The sequence below is a fragment of the Entelurus aequoreus genome, linkage group LG21 (genome assembly GCF_033978785.1).
Source record: "Entelurus aequoreus isolate RoL-2023_Sb linkage group LG21, RoL_Eaeq_v1.1, whole genome shotgun sequence".
Classification (NCBI taxonomy): Eukaryota; Metazoa; Chordata; class Actinopteri; order Syngnathiformes; family Syngnathidae; genus Entelurus; species Entelurus aequoreus.
The window spans coordinates 30733481-30753650 of NC_084751.1; the positions used below are offsets into that span (position 1 = coordinate 30733481).

Consider the following 20170-nt stretch of genomic DNA (forward strand, 5'->3'; position numbering starts at 1 on the left):
TAGAGGTTACTACCACGGTACAAACTATTTTTTCCCCCGCAATTAATCACACTGCACAGGTCAAAAAAATAAGTCTTGCTATCCCCCCTAACCCAGTCTATTTCAAGTCCGCCGTATGTTCTAAGACACTTGTCAGTCACTGTCGTCGGGAAGGAAGGACTGAGGCACAAGAACAGTAGAACAAACCTAAACACCAATCCGTCAGGAAATACTTCTGGGCGTAACATCCTGCTTTTCGTCTATCAAAATCAGAGTAATTCAGGTAACGAAACGGGGATAAACATCAAACTTTTCACTTAATATAACGACACAGATAGTTATGCTGAAAACAAGCAAGAGAAATTGGATAACTTCGAGTATAAAGGCTGGTCTCAAATAAGGATATACAATATAGAAGTTAAAAAGAGTAATATAGGTAGAAAATCTCTCTCTCAGCGTCGTCTTCTGGGCTGTAGGATTATGTGTGTGTAATTAAAGCCTCGCTCTTCTATGACCTAGAGGGGGAGAGGTTACTAGCACGGTCACCCCTTATGTGTGTTACTTCGTTAACACACACACTAAAAATGAGTCGTTTTCTGCTCCCGTTCTTCTTCAGCTGCCTCAGGCTGAAAAGGCACTGCTAGGGGGTCGAGTGGGGCAGATGATGTGGCTATGTCAGCAATGACATCCGCTGGTGATCTGTCAGGTTCTTCAGCAGGAGTGCAGAGGGAGAGGTGGTACCAGGTGTCCCCTTTACCAGCTAGTCGAAGGGCGTGAGACGTCCGTTCCACGACCTTGAAGGGACCAGTCCACCTGGGCTCCGTCCACTTGCGTTTGATGACTTTGAGCTTGACCCACTCTACGGGAGGGAGGGTCCCTGGAGGAGTGGATTGTTGTCCACGAATCTGTGCAGAGAAATTATTACACAAATTCTGAATTTGTTCAAAGTACCATTTTGGTTTTACGCTGATTCTTCCTTCCAGGGAGGCAGCTGGTCCTGGGAAGGGCTGACCTGAATGCAGTTCATAGGGTGAAAAACCAGTTTTGTTCATGGACATTCGGATGGTCATTAAAGCCAATGGTAACGCGTCAACCCACTTCAATTTGGTCTGTGCACAGATTTTTGCCAATTTTGTCTTGATGTTTTGGTTCATTCTCTCGACCTTACCTTGGGACTGAGGATGGTACACCGAACCAAACCTGTGTTCTAGTCCGAGAGCCTTTTCGACCAAGGCTAGGTGAGTATTTTTGAAATGGGTGCCGTTGTCTGACCTAATCTTTTTGGGGAAACCATGTCGGGGAATTAGGTCATTAACAAGCCATTTAATTACTGATTTTGCATCCTCTTTTGAGGTTGGAGTTGCTTCCGGCCATCCACTGTAATTGTCAACGCAAGTTAGCAAGTACCTTTTCCCTTGTACCGGATTGATCATGTCAGTGTAATCGATCGTCCATTCTTCACCATTTTGTGCCGGAATGGGGAAAGTCCCCATTTCTGGTTTCAGTGTTGGTCTGGGGTTAAAGTCCTGGCAGATATCGCAGTATCTGACGTGGTTGTCCACAATGTTCTCCAAATAGGGGTGCCACCATAGTGACAAGTTCGCTTTTGTTTGCTTTGCCCCCACATGTCCGGGACCGTGGGCCCATCGGAGCATTTTTTGTCTAATTCCTGGGGGCCAGGCCAGGTGACCATTTGGCCCTCGCCAAAGACCTGTCGGGTCTTGTCTAGCGCCTCTTCTCAGCCACAAAGTTTTCTCTTGTGGTGAGGCCTGCTCCTGATGTTTTCTGATTTCATTATCAGACAGGGCAGGTAGGAGTTCTGTCTGGCAGGCAGTGGCAGTCATGATAATTCCAGTCTTGTCATAGCCAGCAGTTTGCTTAGCTACGGAGTCAGCAAAGTTGTTACCATCAGTTACTGTCCCTTTTTCCTTACTGTGTCCCTTGCACTTGACAATAGCTATCCTTTTAGGTAGGAGCAGCGCTGTTTCCAGTGCTTCCATTTCTGTCTTGTATTTAATCGGATGTCCTTCAGCAGTCAGGAAGCCATTTCTCTTCCATTTAGGAAGGTCAATGACAGCTGACATGAAGGCATAAGCCGAGTCTGTAAAGATAGTCACTTCGTAGTCTTTTCCTTGCTTTAGGGCTTCTGTCAAAGCCACAAGTTCAGCTCTTTGTGCCGACAGCTGTTCGTCAAGTGTCTGGGTGGCCAAGGTCTCCCATTCTCCTGAGCTGGACTGCTGTACCACTGACCAAGCTGCCTGCAATCCCTTTAGAGGATGTCTGAAACAACAGCCGTCCGTGAACAGCCAGTGGGAGCCTGGGATGGGTGTGGTCAACAGGTCTGGTCTTATCTTTTCAGTCAAAGCAACTCTCTCCTCACAGTGATGTAGTTCTCCACTATTTATGTTATCAGCCATGTTGATTCCTTCGTGTGTAAAAGTTATGTGAGGTTGTTGCAAAATTTTCATGAGTCTGCGTTGTTTGAGTGGCGTCATGGTAAACAAATGTGATGATACATATGCAATGACAGTGTGGTTTGTCAGTACTGTAAGTGGGTGTCCCATGACAATGTGTGCCGTTTTGTCAATCAGTTTTGCCAAAGTGGAAGCATGTTGCGAGCATGTGTGATGTCGAAGTTCAGATAGGTCAAGCAGAATGCTGGTGTAGGTTAAAACGCAACGCGTTCCCCCTATACCTCCCCCTTCAGGTTTCTGAAAAAGGACAGCGTTAGCAGTACCTTCACTCTCAGAAACATCTAAGTAGAAGGGTAGTTTGTAGTCTGGTACTGCAAGGGCAGAAGCAGAAGACAAATGTTGCTTGAGGTCAATGAAAGCTTGTTCGGCCTCAACCGTCCACTGGAGGGCAGCATTTGAGTTGCGGACTCCAGCAGTGCGGAGGAGGGCACGAAGAGGAGCTGTTTTCAAGGAAAAACAAGGAATGTAGGAGCGGCTGAAACCAGCCAATCCAAGGAAGGACTGTAATTGTTTGACAGAAGAAGGTTTAGGATGACATAGGATAGACTGGCGATGGTCAGAGGACAGGGAGACCCCCGTTGAGGAGATCTCCCGCCCCATGAAATGAACAAGGGAACGGGCAACCTGCAATTTCTTACGAGAGACCTTGTATCCCGTTGAGGCCAGACGCTGAAGAACAGCTAGGGTGGCCGCCAGGCATGAGGTAGGAGAAGGAGCAGCGATGAGTATGTCATCTACATACTGGACAACAAATGTGTCGTCAGGAAGCTCCACTGAGGCCAGATCGTCTCGTAATTGCTGGTTGAAAAGGCCAGGCGACAGTTTCCAACCTTGTGGGAGGCGGGAGTACTGCAGCTTTTGACCTTGAAAGGTGAAAGCAAAGACATGTTTGATGCATTCAGCGATAGGGATGCAAAAGAAAGCATTCGCTAGGTCAATGACAGAGAAATAACAGTGTGCAGTGGTCAGATGGGTGAGTGCTGTGTAAGGGTTAGGAACAGGTATGGGAGGGGTCACTGTGACGTCATTAACGGCCCTAAGATCGTGTACCATCCGGTACACAGATGTGCCAGTTTTTGGAACAGGCAAAATAGGTGTGTTCCATTTAGAGGTGGAGGGTTCCAATACTCCAGATTGTTTAAGGCCTGAGATGGTATCTGTAATGCCATCTATGGCTTGTTGTTTTTGTGGGTATTGTCTGACATGTACCACACTACTGGTGTCAATTTTGACAGAGACAGGGGACGCATTGACAGCAAGACCAACATCTGTGGGACCTTGAGACCAAACGGTCAGTGGGAGGGTGTTTAACATGTCAGCAGCTTTAGGATGGTCTGTTCGTTCTTGCTCATGCTCTCGAGTGACCTGAAGATGTTGTAGAACCCCGAGGTCAGCAGTCTGAGAGCAGGAGATACGAAACATATCAACTGAGTCAGAATGTTGCAAGTGTGGTATTTGGGTGTCTACCCAATCAGTGGCAGATACTCCCTGTTTTGTCATTGGACCCAAGTCCTTGGCTTGGTAGGCGGGACAAAGAGCAAGAGAACAATGTGGAACCGCCGTAGCGTCCATTTTATACCATTTTTTCTGTTGAGGAGTGAAGTCGACATGGGCGGACACACCCTGAGCTCCAGCATAGATGTGAGTGTAGGCCAAAGGCCACTCTTTCCCTGCTATGGTGTCAAAACCTTCTTGGTAACTTTCATCAGATTGGCGATCATAATATAAGGTGACATGTGGCGGATCAGGTGGTGGTACATACGGACGCAGCTCGGTCAGCCAGGGCTTCCACTGATAGAAGAGCAGGAGCAGCCCTTGTCCTTCACTTGTTTCCGGGAGGAGGCGTGTCCAGTAGATGTCCGCCATTTGTGGTACCTCAGGTTGAGGCATGAGCACAAACATGGAGGAGCCTTTATAGTGGTGTCGCAGCTTGGTGGTAGTGCCGTCAGGTAACACCAGGAAGGTTCCTTCTGTGCGATATTGGATGTCAGGGTACAGTTTGTAAAGCAGATCATTACCGAGCAGGCAAGGTGTGTGATGATCAACCACGAAGGGATGCTTTAGCGAGTGTCCAGCAATCTGAACCGGAAGTGGTTTGGTGACAGGTAACATCCTTGTGACCCCAGCAAAGCCTTCAACCTTTAAAAAGGAAGCACACAGTTTCTTTGGAACTACTGCATTCAAAAGTGAATGTGTAGCGCCAGTGTCAATCATGAACTGATAACATTGTCCATTGACAACTATGTCCAGCAGGGGGCCTGTCTGTATTTCCTGCTGTGGCTCCTGCTGTGGGCAGCTTCAGAAGACCCCCCCTTGGTCCACGTCGTCACCCAGGAAGTAGGCGGAGGCGCCAGGCGCTAAGGCGGACCTGGGGGCGTGGTATTGTTGCTGTTGTGGCTGCTGCTGGAAGGAGCTATGTTGTGAACGCCCTTTGCTGCGGCCTCGTCTGGCGGCATGACGTAACCTTTCCTGTTCAGAAATGTTGGGACAGTCTTGAGCCCAGTGACCAGGCTGGTCACAGCCGAAACAGTTTCTTCCCCGGATTGACTTTGAAACGCCGCGTCCACCACCTGAGCCTGAGGGTCTGGTTTCAAGTTTATTGAGGATTCTTTCCTCCATCTTTTGTAGTTCAAAAGCAAGTTCACCCGTTGCCGAATACACTTTAGCAGATTTGTGACCTTTAGGGTCTTTAGACATTTTTGCTACATCAATTTGTAAATTAAGGAGTTGTTTCCTTACTGCTCTGTCCTCAGCCTTATCATTTTCATCTTGCTTAGTCCAATTCTGCATGTGGTGGATAAGGTGCCTCTCCCAGGTAGCACCGTCAGCTCCTGGTATATCAGGATTAGCGTCCATCCTTTTTTTCACCACAGTTGGCATTGCGTCAAGTACGGCCCGTCTAAAAAACTGTCGGTGTTCCCCTTCTTTACTGGGGTGCACACCTGTAGCACGTGACCATTGCTCTTTAGCTTGGCTTATGAATACATAAGGTGACTCACCATCTTTCCACTGATAAGTGGGTGTGGCATTTTGACACGGAAGAGGAAAGAGACTGCGCATCGCAGTAGCTATGTCGTGAATGTATGGTGTTATTGGCAGGGTCTGAGGTTCAGCCATTAATCCTGCTTGTTGTTCCATATTTTGGCCATCTTGTGTGGAAACACAACGATACAAAATGCCCCTAAAGTCTCCTACTGAGAGTGTGTATCCTGCTGTTAGTTTGTCTAACGTATTAAGCCAAAGACTCCCACCTTCAGACACAGGTGGGAGTTTGTCAACAATGGCCTGCATGTCTGCAACAGCAAAAGGCTTATATTGGAATCTGCCGCTATTATCAGGAAAAAGTGGATATGCGTGTCCCTCCAGCTTTTTTTTTAAGCGTGTGTTGTATGCATGTGGTTCATGTGGGTGTTGGTCAATGTAGCCTTCCATTGAGCCATTAACAGTTACAGGAGACCACAAAGTCTGGCTCTGTTGTGTGTTGTATGCATGTGGTTCATGTGGGTGTTGGTCAATGTAGCCTTCCATTGAGCCATTAACGGTTACAGGAGACCACAAAGTCTGGCTCTGTTGTGTGTTGTTCAAGAATGTCTGATGTGCACGTGAGAGACTGTCATCTACTGGGGGAGGGCATTTGTTTATGGCAACAAAATGGTCTGGCTTGTAAAGTGAGGAGTTTTGCGTTGACTCATGTATTATCTGCTGTCTAGTAAGATTAGGCATACTCGGGAGGTTTTCCGCTGGGTGGCTGTTATTTTGGGGCTTAGGCACCAGAGGTGATTTACACTCAGGAGACAGGGTTAGTTTTGGAGGAGGGTTCAATCTTAGAGAGGCTGTGTGAGCACCGCCCTCATTTGTCACAGGAGTAGGGGGTGGACCAGAGAGCTTTGTTTCTGTTTCGACCACCAGGGCTCCTCCTGTGACTGTCAAAAGTGGGTATAAAGATGCCTCCGGCTTTACGTCATAGGGCGGTGGCTTAGTCAAAGTCTGGGCGGGTCGTTTGAATTGTCTTGCGCATGCGCGACAGGCGAAAGACCAGTCAATCCATTTTTTCATGTTTATCTCAATTGTTTTCATTTCTTTAGCAGCTTTCCTTTTTTCCATGTAACTCCCGCTTACTCGAATTCCCTCTAGCTTCCTTTTCTCATTCGTCAAACGCTTATATTCTCGAGCACATAAGTTCTGTAAGCCTTCTTTTAACCCGTTAGGTTCCTCGCCCTGTGCTCGAGTCATCTCCTTAACTACTTTACTTCGTTCCTTTTTGTCTCTCCCCGCGGACTCCATTGTTACCAAAAGCACATTCAATTGATCATTGAACGATAACCATTCATCACATTTTCCCCAGCCGTCATCACATTCTTGTCTGTCACCCTCCTTGGCCATTTTCACCAGCGCACACACACACACAAGCACGTGTAAGCACTCACGCACACACAAGCAAGTGCCTACAGCCCTACGCACACACACACACACACACACGTAAGCACTCTCTCTGCGTTTCACTTTACCATAAAACTTCCAGTTACTTTTTTATTTTATTTTTTATTTTACCTGACGTTTGAGTTCACAACTTTTCGAGTATTGTAAACTCCCTCTTAACCCTTTCAAGGAACGTTCTCTTTTTTTCTTTTTAAACTCTACTTGCTAATTCCATTGTCGACAACAGTGCATTCAATTGATTATTAAACAGTAATGATTCATCACATTTTCCCCAGCCGTCATCACATTCTTTTCTGTCACACTCCTTGGCCATTGTGTCTATTTTTCCTTAATTTTAGCGCACACTAAAGTGTCGCCCGGACCTCACAACCGGGGAATCTTTATTGTATTTATTACAAATGGCCTCCAGCCGTGGAATTTATCATATGGTACAGAAGGGCCTCCTCCCGTACGTTTCTTAATTTTAACGCACACGTTAATGCCGTAGGGAACTCGCAACCAGGGAGTATTTATTGTATTTTACAAATGGCCTCCGACCCATCCTTAATTTGTGTGCACATAAAAATGTCAACAGGGATCTCACAACCGGGGAGTATTTACTGTACCATATGATGGGCATCCAACCCGTTACTCTTTTAGGCGGCGACCAACTACCCAGGGTGAGCCACACCCAACTATTAGTTCACTCGTCAATGAAACTGCCCGTCACGGTAATCGAGACACAATGACGTGAGTTGACCACCTATTTACAATTTTAATGCAATGGCAGGCTCGGCAAAAATGCAATCAATCTATCAAAATCACCATTCTGTGTCTGGGGTACAAAGCAGTGTTTAACTTACAGACTTCTGGGCAGACTCCTAATGCAGATTTTATCTAAAAAGAAAGGTTCTGCTTACCTTGAATTATGTTTTGGCCATGTGAGTCTGTCCAGAAGATTGCAAGAGAAGGTCCAATTGTCAGCGTGTCATCTCGGACGAAGCCCCCAAATTGTTGCGTTTGACCAGATGTTCCTCCAAGTGGGATGTAAAACGCTGGTCAGTCCCAAGTTACTTAGATGACACATAAACTGATCTTTAATATACACCAATCACAGAATAGGTATTTATCATATTTTATTGTCAAATATTTGAGAATAGAGACCAGCCTCGAACAACACATCCAAATGCGTAGCCCAAGTTGATCTGAAAACTTCCCGGAAAGCCCTCTCCTCTTCAGTATCTCCCCCCGCCCTCACTTGTCTCACCTCAAACACATGCTCATTGTCTCTTATCTTGAGTCGGCCTGGGAAGCACAGGAAGGAGGAATTCCTCCTCTCTGCCTTCTACTTCAAGGCCGGCCCAAGTGCGAGCACTTTGTCATGGGATAAAAAGAAAAGCAAAGAGTACAATATGGAACATTAGCTATATGTAATATGACTATGAAAATTAATAAGTAACACAAAATATGGATATATGAAGATATATATATATCTTTCAAAACCTACATTTGAAATCTAAATGTGAGCACTAGATGTTAAATCTAAATCCAAATCTAGATGTGAGTGCTAAATATTGAATCTGAATCTTAAATATAAACCTAAATCTTAAAAGTTAGCGCTAAATGTTGAATCCAACCCAAAATATTAAATACAAACCTAAACTTTAAATCTAAATGTGAGCGCTAGATGTTAAATCTAAATCTTAAATCTAAATCCAAACCTAAATGTGAGCGCTAAATGTCAAATCCAAACCTAAATCTGAAATCTGAATGTGAGCGGTAAATGTTAAATCTAAACCTGTTAAATCTAAACCTAAGTGTTAAATAAAAAATGTTGAAACTAAATCTAAACCTACATTTTAAATCTCAATCTAAATGTGAGCGCTAAATGTTAAATGTGGCCCGCAAACACCTGGAAATGATATGTGTCAATGAAGTACTTCATATTTCATCAGTAAATGAATTTTTTTTTTTCATTTTGACAGAAAACATGTTAAATATAAACCTAAATTTTGAATATGAAAGTTAAATATGAACCTACATTTGAAATCTAAATCTAAATGTGAGCGCTAGACGTTAAATCTAAATCCAAATCTAGATGTGAGTGCTAAATATTGAATCTAAATCTTAAATCTAAACCTAAATCTTAAAAGTTAGCGCTAAATGTTAAATCTAACCCAAAATATTAAATACAAACCTAAACTTTAAATCTAAATGTGAGCGCTAGATGTTAAATCTAAATCTTAAATCTAAATCCAAACTTAAATGTGAGTGCTAAATGTCAAATCCAAACCTAAATCTTAAATCTAAATGTGAGCGGTAAATGTTGAATCTAAACCTGTTAAATCTAAATGTTAAATAAAAAATGTTGAAACCAAATCTAAACCTACATTTTAAATCTCAATCTAAATGTGAGCGCTATCCGGCCCGCAAACACCTGGAAATGATATGTGTCAATAAAGTACTTCATATTTCATCAGTAAATGTAATTACTTTTTTTCATTTTGACAGAAAACATGTTAAATATAAACCTAAATTTTTAATATGAAAGTTAAATATGAACCTACATTTGAAATCTAAATTTTAAATGTGAGCGCTAGACGTTAAATCTAAATCCAAATCTAGATGTGAGTGCTAAATATTGAGTCTAAATCTTAAATCTAAACCTAAATCTTAAAAGTTAGCGCTAAATGTTAAATCTAACCCAAAATGTTAAATCTAACCCAAAATGTTAAATACAAACCAAAATTTTAAATCTAAATCTTAAATCTAAACCTAAATCTTAAATCTAAATCCAAACCTAAATGTCAAATCCAAACCTAAATCTTAAATGTGAATGTGAGCGGTACATTTTAAATCTAAACCTGTTAAATCTAAACCTAAATGTTAAATACAAATGTTGAAACTAAATCTAAACCTACATTTAAAATCTCAATCTAAATGTCAGTGCTAAATGTTAAATGAGAGCGTGATTTGGCCCGCAAGCACCTGGAAATGATATGTCTCAATAAAGTACTTAATAGTTCATCACTAAATGTATTAGATTTTTTTCATTTTGACAGAAAAATGTTTAAATAAAAACCTAAATCTTCAATGTAAAATTTAAATATAAAACTAAATTTGAGATCTAAATCTAAATGTGAGCGCTAGATGTTAATCTAAATCCAAATCTAGATGTGAGTGCTAAATATTGAATCTAAATCTTAAATCTAAACCTTAATCTTAAAAGTTAGCGCTAATGTTGAATCTAACCCAAAATGTTAAATACAAACCTAAATTTTAAATCTAAATTTGAGTGCTAGATGTTAAATCTAAGTCTTAAATCTAAACCTATACGTGAGCGCTAAATGTCTAATTTAAATCTTAAATCTGAATGTGAGCGGTAAATGTCAAATCTAAACCTAAATCATAAATCTGAATGTGAGCGGTAAATGTTAAATCTAAACTTGTTAAATCTAAACCTAAATCTTAAATAAAAATGTTGAAACTAAATCTAAACCTACATTTTAAATCTCAATCTAAATGTGAGCGCTAAATGTTAAATGAGAGCGCTACCTGGCCCGCAAACACCTGGAAATGATATGTGTCAATAAAGTACTTAATATTTCATCACTAAATATATGAGATTTTTTTCATTTTGACAGAATTTTTTTTAAATATAAACCTAAATGTTCAATGTAAAAGTTAAATATAGAACTACATTTGAAATCTAAATCTAAATGTGAGCGCTAGATGTTAATCTAAATCCAAATCTAGATGTGAGTGCTAAATATTGAATCTAAATCTTAAATCTAAACCTCAATCTTAAAATTTAGCGCTAATGTTGAATCTAACCCAAAATGTTAAATACAAACCTAAATTTTAAATCTAAATATGAGTGCTAGATGTTAAATCTAAATCTTAAATCTAAACCTAAATGTGAGCGCTAAACGTCAAATCCAAACCTAAATCTTAAATCTGAATGTGAGCGCTAAATGTTGAATCTAAACCTGTTAAATCTAAACCTAAGTGTTAAATAAAAATGTTGAAATTAAATCTAAACCTACATTTTAAATCTCAATCTAAATGTGAGCGCTAAATGTTAAATGTGAGCGCTATCTGGCCCGCAAACACCTGGAAATGATATGTGTCAATAAAGTACTTCATATTTCATCAGTAAATGTAATTTTTTTTTTCCATTTTGACAGAAAACAACACGGTGCAGCAATACACAAAAGCAGAGAAAAAGCTACTCAACTATTTACCTTTCAGTTACTTTAACTTTGAGATTAGTTTATTTTACATAATTTAGGAAACCACCCCATACGTCCTGAAACTTCACAAAACAACCGTTCAATGTCAGCCTAATTTTCTCCAATTTAAAGGGGAACTGCACCTTTTTTGGAATTTTGCCTTTCATTCACAATCATTATGAGAGACAGGAACGTCTTTTTTTTCTTTTTTTTTACGATTTTAAAGTTGGTAAATAATGCTTGAAAGATGCGGGTAATGGGAGTCCACGTTGTAGCCTCCAAAGCCCTCCAGCAACGTTTTAATATACATAGTGCAAGTCTACATATAAGTGCAAGTCTACAAATAATGTAGTAAGAGACACGTTCATAACAATATGTAATATGTTCAATATTTACCGTATTTTGATCATTTGAATTATTTCCAGGACTGATTTATTTCGCGCATTGATTTCTGTTTCCACAGAAGCGCATGTCTGACTTCTGGCAGCAACTTGTGCTCCTACTTCCAGAATCAAACTTGAGTGTGTTTTCTTATCATGGCAGACTTGTTAACAGACAACAAATATGACTATTTTTGAACAAATGAGGATTTACAACCTTATACTTTTGAAGTTAAATATACTGCTGCTTATAGAAGTGAGCATGAATGATGAGTGAGACGTTGGAACAAACGGAAGCCGGGAGAGGGCGATGAAAGAGATTTTGACGCATGGGGATTGAACCCCAGTAACCAGCAACCCTCCAATTGCTGGCACGCCACTCTACCAACTTCGCCACGCCGTCATTCCTGTACCTTCTCTAGTAACAGTAGTGATGGGTCCTGCAACACAGATGCATCGGCGCATGCGTCGAGCTCATAGAGCGAAACCCTGTGTCGGTGCGCATACCGCTTTTAGAAAGTCACGTGACCGATCATGAGCTGCTTTGGTCACGTGACCGATACGCAAACTGTATCGCACTGACGCCTCCTCTGTGCCCTGTGAGCAACGTTCCCTCTAAGGTGCGCGTCTGCGCATTTGCGCAGTGCTCAAGCGTCCTCCGCGCACACCGTGCGCCGCACAGCCAATATATGCCGCGCACCAAATCAAACCCATCTGAATTCTAAACAAAATAAACACATTTATTCTGTGTAATTTTGAAATGCAACTTTGAGTGACAGTGGCAACAAGCGGCCCTAACGGTGTTCGTCAACAACACGCATTGCGCCGCTTCATAATAAACACAGTTTGGCGCGCAGGCGTCAGTGCGATACAGTTCGCGTATCGGTCACGTGACCGGAACAGCTCATGAGCGGTCACGTGACCAAAACAGCTCATGATCGGTCACGTGACCAAAACAGCTCGTGTTCGGTCACGTGACTTTCTAAAAGCGATACGCGCACCGATACAGGGTATCGCTCTATGAGCTCGACGCATGCGCCGATGCATCGGTGTTGCCGGACCCATCACTAGGTAGGAGGAATGATTTATTCCAAATAAATCAGGCAAGAATACAAAAACAGGAAAAGCGTGCCGATTGCATGGGAAGCTATAGCAAAGGTTATACAACTGACTAGCCCAAACAAAAGAGCAAAAAGCAAGTTCAGTCAACGTATTGTGTTGCATGTAGCAAACAAAACAGCCAGAGGTAGTGTGGCGAGAGGCAGGAATAAATAGCTCTCTGATCAGTGACCACGAGCAGGTGAGCGTCCCGACCACTAATCAGAGGCCGGTGACAATAATCAGCACCCATGGCAACAAAGAAACAAACCAGGGTGCTGAAACCGAACTAAATCAAGAACTAAGGAAATACTAAACTAAGCAAAACATGATCTGGGCAACGGATCATCACACCTAATCTGTTTAAATGGAAATAAAGGTTTATGAATGTTACAATTTTACTTTAATATACCGTAATTTCCGGACTATAAGCCGCACCTGACTATAAGCCGCACCAGCTAAATTTAGGGGAAAATACAGATTGCTCCATATATAAGCCGCACCCGACTATAAGCCGCAGGGTTTTGATGTGTAATTACTGTAGTATATAGGGGTTCCTGCTACCATGGAGGGGATTGTCGGGACAGAGATGACTGTTTGGGAACGCAAAGCGTCCCATTTATTAACAATAAATCTTTCAATCAAACTTTCACATCTTTGACATGGCGAACAGCATTCGTGCAGAGTACAAATAATACAACGGTGCAAAGTAATACAAAGTGCTCGCCTGTACGTTATCAAAATAACCAGCCTACCGGTATATGAAAAGTCAGTCTTTAATCATTGTGTCATCGTCTTCCTCCTGCGTACTAAAACCACCGAAATCCTCTTTGTCGGTGTCGGAGAAGAACAGGCCGTAAATAAGCCGCACCCTTGTATAAGCCGCAGGGACCAGAACGAGGGGAAAAAGTAGCGGCTTATAGTCCGGAAATTACGGTAGCTGGAAACTTGACATACTGTATTTGTATTTTGTGCCAACTTTTGCAAGTTGTCCGACGTACTGTATTAGCTCAATTCTTTGCAATATTGTTTAATGTCAGCAATTGTCTTACATGAATATTCACTCCCTTCTTGGTAGTGGTAACCGTGGTAAACTACTGTAAACTTCTAGGGTTGTCCCATTAGCAATATTTTGGTACCGGTACCAAAATGCCTTTCAATACTTTTTGATACATTTCCAAATAAAGGGTACCACAAAATAAATAGTATTGGCTTTATTTTAACAGAAAATCGTATGATACATTAAATATACGTTTCTTATTGCAATCAAAGAAGAATTTTGTCATTAATAATTTAGATAGTGAACATTCTGGACAACTTCTCTTTTAGTAGTAAGTAAGCAAACAAAGGCTCCTTATTTGGCTGCTGACGTATGCACTAACATATTGTGTCATTTCTCATTCTATTATTTTGTCAAAATTATGAGGCACAAGCGGTAAAAAAGTATTATTAGTCTACTTGTTATTTACTGTTAATATCGGCTTGCTTTCTCTCCTCTCTGAGCTGCCACCTTACCGTGGTAGAGGAGTTTGTGTGTCCCAAATATCCTAGAAGCTATGTTGTCCGGGGGCTTCCATGCCCCCTGTTAGGGTCTCCCAAGACAAACAGGTCCTAGGTGAGGGATCAGACAAACATGTTTTAACATGTTCTATCTAGACTTATGTTAAAATGTAATAAGCACTCATTCCTTTGTTGTTTGGATACTTAACATAAGTTTTAGGTGATACTACACATTTTTGTTATCAATCCAATACCAAGTACCGGTAGTTATAGGTTTATACATTGGTCATAACTAAGGTTCTCCTGTGTCCAGGGATGTATTTCCTGACCTTATAAACAATAAAAAAAATGACAAAACAATCAGTTGAGGTCTTGGATTTACCTTTTTTTCACAATATTGATTATTTCCTCTTTTGGCACTCCTTCGAGAAACATAGAGTTGGGGTTTTTATCTAGACTTAGACTTAGCCTTAGACAAACTTTATTGATCCACAAGGGAAATTGTTCCACACAGTAGCTCAGTTACAAATGATGGAAAGGGTAAGGATGGAAAGGATAATGCAGGTATAAAGTAGACTAAAAATGTACCAAAGTAGCAATATAAAATATAACATATATGAAATATTTACATATTATATATACAGTATAGGCAGCACGGTGGAGGTGGGGTTAGTGCGTCTGCCTCACAATACGAAGGTCCTGGGTTCGATCCTGCGCTCGGGATCTTTCTGTGTGGAGTTTGCATGTCCTCCCCGTGACTGCGTGGGTTCCCTCCGGGTACTCCGGCTTCCTCCCACTTCCAAAGACATGCACCTGGGGATAGGTTGATTGGCAAAAATCCAAAGTCATACTTTGTTCTGTACATATTCTTCTAAATGTATTTTTGTCATCAATGTTTCCGTCAGAGATGATGAAAACTGGCAGATGATCACTGATGTCGGATATTAGCAGGCCACTTGTGGTATTGTTATCAAAATCATTAGTAAAAATATTATCAATAAGTCTGGTGCTGTGTCCTGAGATTCTGCTTGGCCTTGTGATTTTAGCATATAAACTCAGGCTGTACATTGTGTCAATAAAGTAATCTATGAGCTTTTATTTGTTAGGGTTCAAGAAGTCAATGTTGAAGTCTCCACATAAGAATGTTATTTTTTGACTTATTTCAGTAAAAGTTGCCTTAATCCAGTTTTCAAACGTATCAATGTTTGACCTAAGTGATCTATATATACAATTGATCAGTACGTTCTGTTGTGTTTTTAGTGTGTTCCTGCCTTCTCTTTTTTGTCTGTACCTGTTTTAGTGATTCGTCCTCGGCGAGGGGCGGACCTGGTGACACACCTGCTCACAATTAGCCCGCCAGTATTTAGGCTCGTCACCCACAGCTTGACCTTGCTGGTCATTGTTTCCTGTACTGCGCACGTGCATGTGCCCACTTCGCTTCATGATATGTTGCTTTCCCTGTCCTGTTATTGCTAAATTATTGTGTTTGTTCCCTAGCCTCCCTGAGGCAGCAAAGACTTTGTGCAGTGCTTGGTGCACCCTGGTTGCCCCTCCTGCCAACCACTGAGGAACCTGTTTTGTTAATATTCATGGTGTGCACTTCTGCCCCATCACCTTTTGTTGGATTCATGACTTTTTGTATTTTCAAACTTGCCTCCCGTCTCTGCCAACAAATCCATTAGAGAAAACAGAAACATAAATGCTTTGCTATACTTGACTGCAGGACAGAAAATGAATAAGTCACATCCCACCCAGGAAAAAAAGCAAAGCGAGCCAGAGAAGACGTCTGAAGGCACGTTGGCAGTTTGCAAGCTTCATCAAAAATGTTGTCAAACAGCATCAGCACTCAACACGTAGTAAGACACACCCTGGTTGCCGTGACGACAAACGGCATCAGCACTCAACACGTAGTAAGACACACCCTGGTTACCGTGACGACAAACGGCATCAGCACCAATTCATAACAAAATGACCAGCCAGAACATAGATCCCGCAGAGACGAACCCGGTGAACAGGACGCTGCAACAACAGGCCAAACAACTTGGGCAACAAGAGGAACAATTTGGCGCTCTTGGAGCTTACGTCAACACCATGGCGGAACGCCAAGCCGCCCGCCTTGACGCATTAGAAGGACAGCTGGGAAAAGTACTCACCGCGCTGCAGGCGATGTCTTCCCCTATGGCCAACCCAGCAGTCCAGCAGACACGTCCACGTTCCACAGAGGTTCCGGTGTCTAACGACACTCCTCCTGCTCCTTGTCCACCTCTCTCCAAGCCTGAGCGTTTCTCCGGCGAGTCAGGTGACGTGCGTCCCTTCCTAACCCAGTGTGAAATCTATTTTGAACTATTACCCACTTCCTTTTACACTGAAAGAGCTCGCGTGGCTTTTGTTATGTCCCACATGAGTGGCCGGGCGTCCTCCTGGGCCACCGCAGAATGGGGGCGTCAATCTCCGGTGTGTGCCTCGTACGCCGCTTTTTCCAAAGCCATGAAGAACATTTTTCAACGCGAGATGCCAGGACGTGAAGCGGCACGATCATTATTACGTCTGCAGCAAGGACAGCGCAGCGTCACAGACTTCGCTATTGATTTCCGAAGGTTGGCTGCTGAAAGCGGATGGTCCACTTCCGCATTGGTGGACGTCTTCTCCCTCGGTCTGGCTGATCGAGTCCGGAAACAAATGATCCCGCTCAAGACTCCTGACAGCCTCGACGAGCTCGTCGCTTTGGCGGTGGAAATTGAGAACCGCCTCGTTGACTGGGAGGGAGAGAAATTCCGACAGCAAGGTCTTCGCACCTCGACGAATAGTGGGAGTGGCCATGGAGCTCATCAAGCTACGCCTGCACCGATACCCATTGTCGATGCTGGGCCGATATCACGGGAGGATGAACCAATGCAGCTTGGAGGAACTCATCTCACTCAAGCTGAGAGGGATCGTCGCCTTCGACTTCAGCTGTGTCTTTATTGCGGAGAAGCTGAGCATCGCGTCACCCACTGTCCTCATCGTCCTGCCCGCCATCGCACTCAAGCTTCACTTCCTCGCCGTACCCCAGCTTCTCCTCCCCTTCGCACTCAAGCTCCACCCCCTCGTCACACCCCAGCTGCACATCCTCCAGCAACCGATCCGGCTCTTCTACTGCCACCTACAGGTCAGACACTGTCAAGGCTCCAACTCACGGGCATGCTCGCCTGGGATAAGGAGCAGAGTTTGGACATCCGGGCTCTAATTGACTCTGGTTCTGATGACAATTTTATCGATGAGGCACTTGTTAGACGTCTTTCCATACCCGTTGCCAAATTACCCAGACCTAGAGTGGTCCGATCCCTCGACGGAGGCCACCGGGCGAGCCTTACTCATCAGACTCAGCCGTTTTCGCTTAAATTATCTGGTAACCATTTTGAGTTAATCAATTTTCTCATCATTCCCTCTCGTTCGGCTCCTGTTGTGCTCGGGCTTACCTGGCTAGCTAAACATAATCCCCACATTGACTGGGCCAAGACAACTATCATTAACTGTTTTGTTTTTTTGCCATATTCACTGTCTGCGGTCCGCATGCCCTCGCACAGGGGCCACCCGTGTCGTTACTCAGGAGGTCATTGATTTGTCAGCTGCTTACCACGACCTTAAAGAGGTCTTCAGCAAAGACTGCACGTTGTCGTTACCTCCACACCGTCCTTATGACTGTTGTATTAATCTCCTCCCTGGCGCCACACTCCCTTCTTCCCGTCTTTATAACATTTTGAAACATGAAAGAGAGTCACTAGAAGACTATATCCCCACTTCGCTCGCTTCTGGTCTCATCCGTCCCTCTAACTCTCCTCTAGCCGCCGGGTTTTTCTTTGTGGAAAAGAAGGATAAGACACTCCGCCCTTGTATTGATTACCGAGCCCTGAACAGTATTACTGTTAAGAATAATAATCCTCTCCCGCTTCTCAACTCCGCTTTTAACCCTCTACACACTGCTAGACACTTCACCAAGCTGGACCTCCGCAACGCATATCATTTAGTCCGGATTAAGCAAGGTGATGAATGGAAGACCGCATTTAACACCCCACTTGGTCACTTTGAATACCTTGTCATGCCTTTTGGCCTCACCAATGCGCCGGCCGTTTTTCAAAGCCTCATAAATGATGTCTTGCGCTACATGCTCGACCGATTTGTGGTCGTCTACTTAGACGATATCCTCGTTTTCTCGCCTACTCCCGAACTCCACGTCCAGCATGTTCGTCTCGTTCTCCAAAGCCTTCTTGAGAATCGACTTTATGTCAAGGCCGAAAAGTGCGCGTTTCACTCAGAGTCTGTTCCGTTCTTGGGTTTTATTGTGGAGAGGGGTCAACTCCGAGCGGATCCCGCGAAGACCAAGTCGGTGGTTGATTGGCCCACACCCACTTCTAGAAAACACCTCCAAAGGTTTCTGGGTTTTGCTAATTTTTATCGCCGTTTTGTCCGTAATTTTAATCAGGTAGCTGAACCACTTACGAGACTCACTTCCACTAAACTTCCCTTTTTGTGGACCTCTGAGACACAGACTTCCTTTGATAAGCTTAAGTTGTTGTTTACTTCTGCACCAGTTCTTGTCCACCCTAACGTTTCCTCTCAATTTTTTGTCGAGGTTGACGCATCCGACTCCGGCGTGGGAGCTGTTCTCTCCCAGCGTTCCACCTCCGACCAGAGGCTGCACCCCTGTGCCTTCTTCTCACGCCGCCTGACTCCAGCGTAGCGCAATTATGACATTGGCAATAGAGAACTTCTTGCCGTTGTTTTGGCGCTACAAGAATGGAGGCACTGGCTGGAGGGCACGGAGACACCATTTGTGGTATTCACGGACCACAAAAATCTGGCCTACATTCGCACTGCTCAACGGCTCAACCCAAGACAACCTAGGTGGGCACTATTCTTCACCAGATTCAATTTCACCATGACATTCCGACCCGGCTCCCAGAATGGTAAGCCAGACGCCTTGTCTAGGATGTACGCCTGCCCCGAGGAAGGGGGCAAGACAGAGACCATCATCCCTCCATCACAAGTGCTGGGAGCGCTACAGTGGGACATCGAGGGTCGCGTGACAGAAGGAATCAAGAACGTTCCCTCTCCCAAGAACTGTCCGCAGGGGCGCTTATTTGTGATCCCAGAACTCCGGCCGGAAGTCTTGAACTGGACACACAGCTCCAAGGTCGCCTGCCACCCAGGTAGCACCCGTACCACTTTCCTCCTAGCCCAGCGCTTCTAGTGGCCAACTTTCAGGGCTGACGTCAAAGAGTTTGTGTCTGCCTGTACTACCTGTGCCCGCAATAAGGCGTCCCATCGGGCACCAGCTGGCCTTCTGCGGCCACTCCCAATCCCCTCCCGCCCGTGGTCCCATGTGGCGTTGGATTTCGTCACAGGACTTCCACCATCAAGGGGCAACACTGTTATATTGACTTTGGTGGACCACTTTTCCAAGATGGCTCACTTCATCCCTCTTCCCAAGTTGCCCTCTGCACTTGAGACTGCAGATTTGCTGGTACGTCACGTCTTCCGGCTGCATGGAATCCCGGTGGATGTGGTCTCGGACAGAGGACCACAATTTTCTTCTGCAGTTTGGAAGGCCTTCTGCAAGTCGTTTTGAGCATCGCCGAGCCTTTCGTCTGGATACCACCCGCAGACAAACGGTCAGACTGAGCGCACCAATCAGGACCTGGAAGCTGCCATCCGCTGCGTTTGCCATCAGCAGCCAGCCTCCTGGGCACTTTGTCTACCTTGGATCGAGTACGCTCACAACACACTCATCAGCTCCGCTACAGGCATGTCTCCATTTCACTCCGCCTACGGGTACCAACCTCCCGCTTTTCCTTCCCTGGAATCAGAGGTCGCCGTCCCATCGGTGGCTGCCCACCTACACCGCGCACGGCAAGCATGGCAAAATACCCGATCTGCTCTGTCACGCACCTCGGAGCGGAACCAGCGTCTCGCTAACCGCCACCGCAGCATAGCACCGGATTACAGGCCCGGTCAGAAGGTATGGCTGTCTTCTCGTGATTTACCTCTCCAGGTGGTCTCCAAGAAACTGCAGCCACGTTTTATTGGTCCTTACCCCATTGAACGAGTC

At 44.1% G+C, this 20170-nt stretch overlaps 1 protein-coding gene across 1 annotated transcript; it reads right to left on the minus strand.

Moving 5' to 3' along the window:
• Nucleotides 1–548: 548 nt before the first annotated feature.
• Nucleotides 549–7924, minus strand: LOC133638602 (uncharacterized). The gene is made up of 2 exons (XM_062031389.1): nucleotides 7793–7924; nucleotides 549–3316 (listed from the first exon to the last, which is right to left on the minus strand). The coding sequence occupies exon 2, from the start codon at nucleotides 3051–3053 to the stop codon at nucleotides 558–560; it is 2496 nt and encodes an 831-aa protein (XP_061887373.1). The 5' UTR covers nucleotides 3054–3316; nucleotides 7793–7924; the 3' UTR covers nucleotides 549–557.
• Between the last annotated feature and the right edge of the window lie 12246 nt (nucleotides 7925–20170).

Coding starts and splice junctions, on each gene's coding strand:
- LOC133638602 (XM_062031389.1), bottom strand. CDS start 3,053: ATGGGGCGGGAGATCTCCTCAACGGGGGTCTCCCTGTCCTCTGACCAT.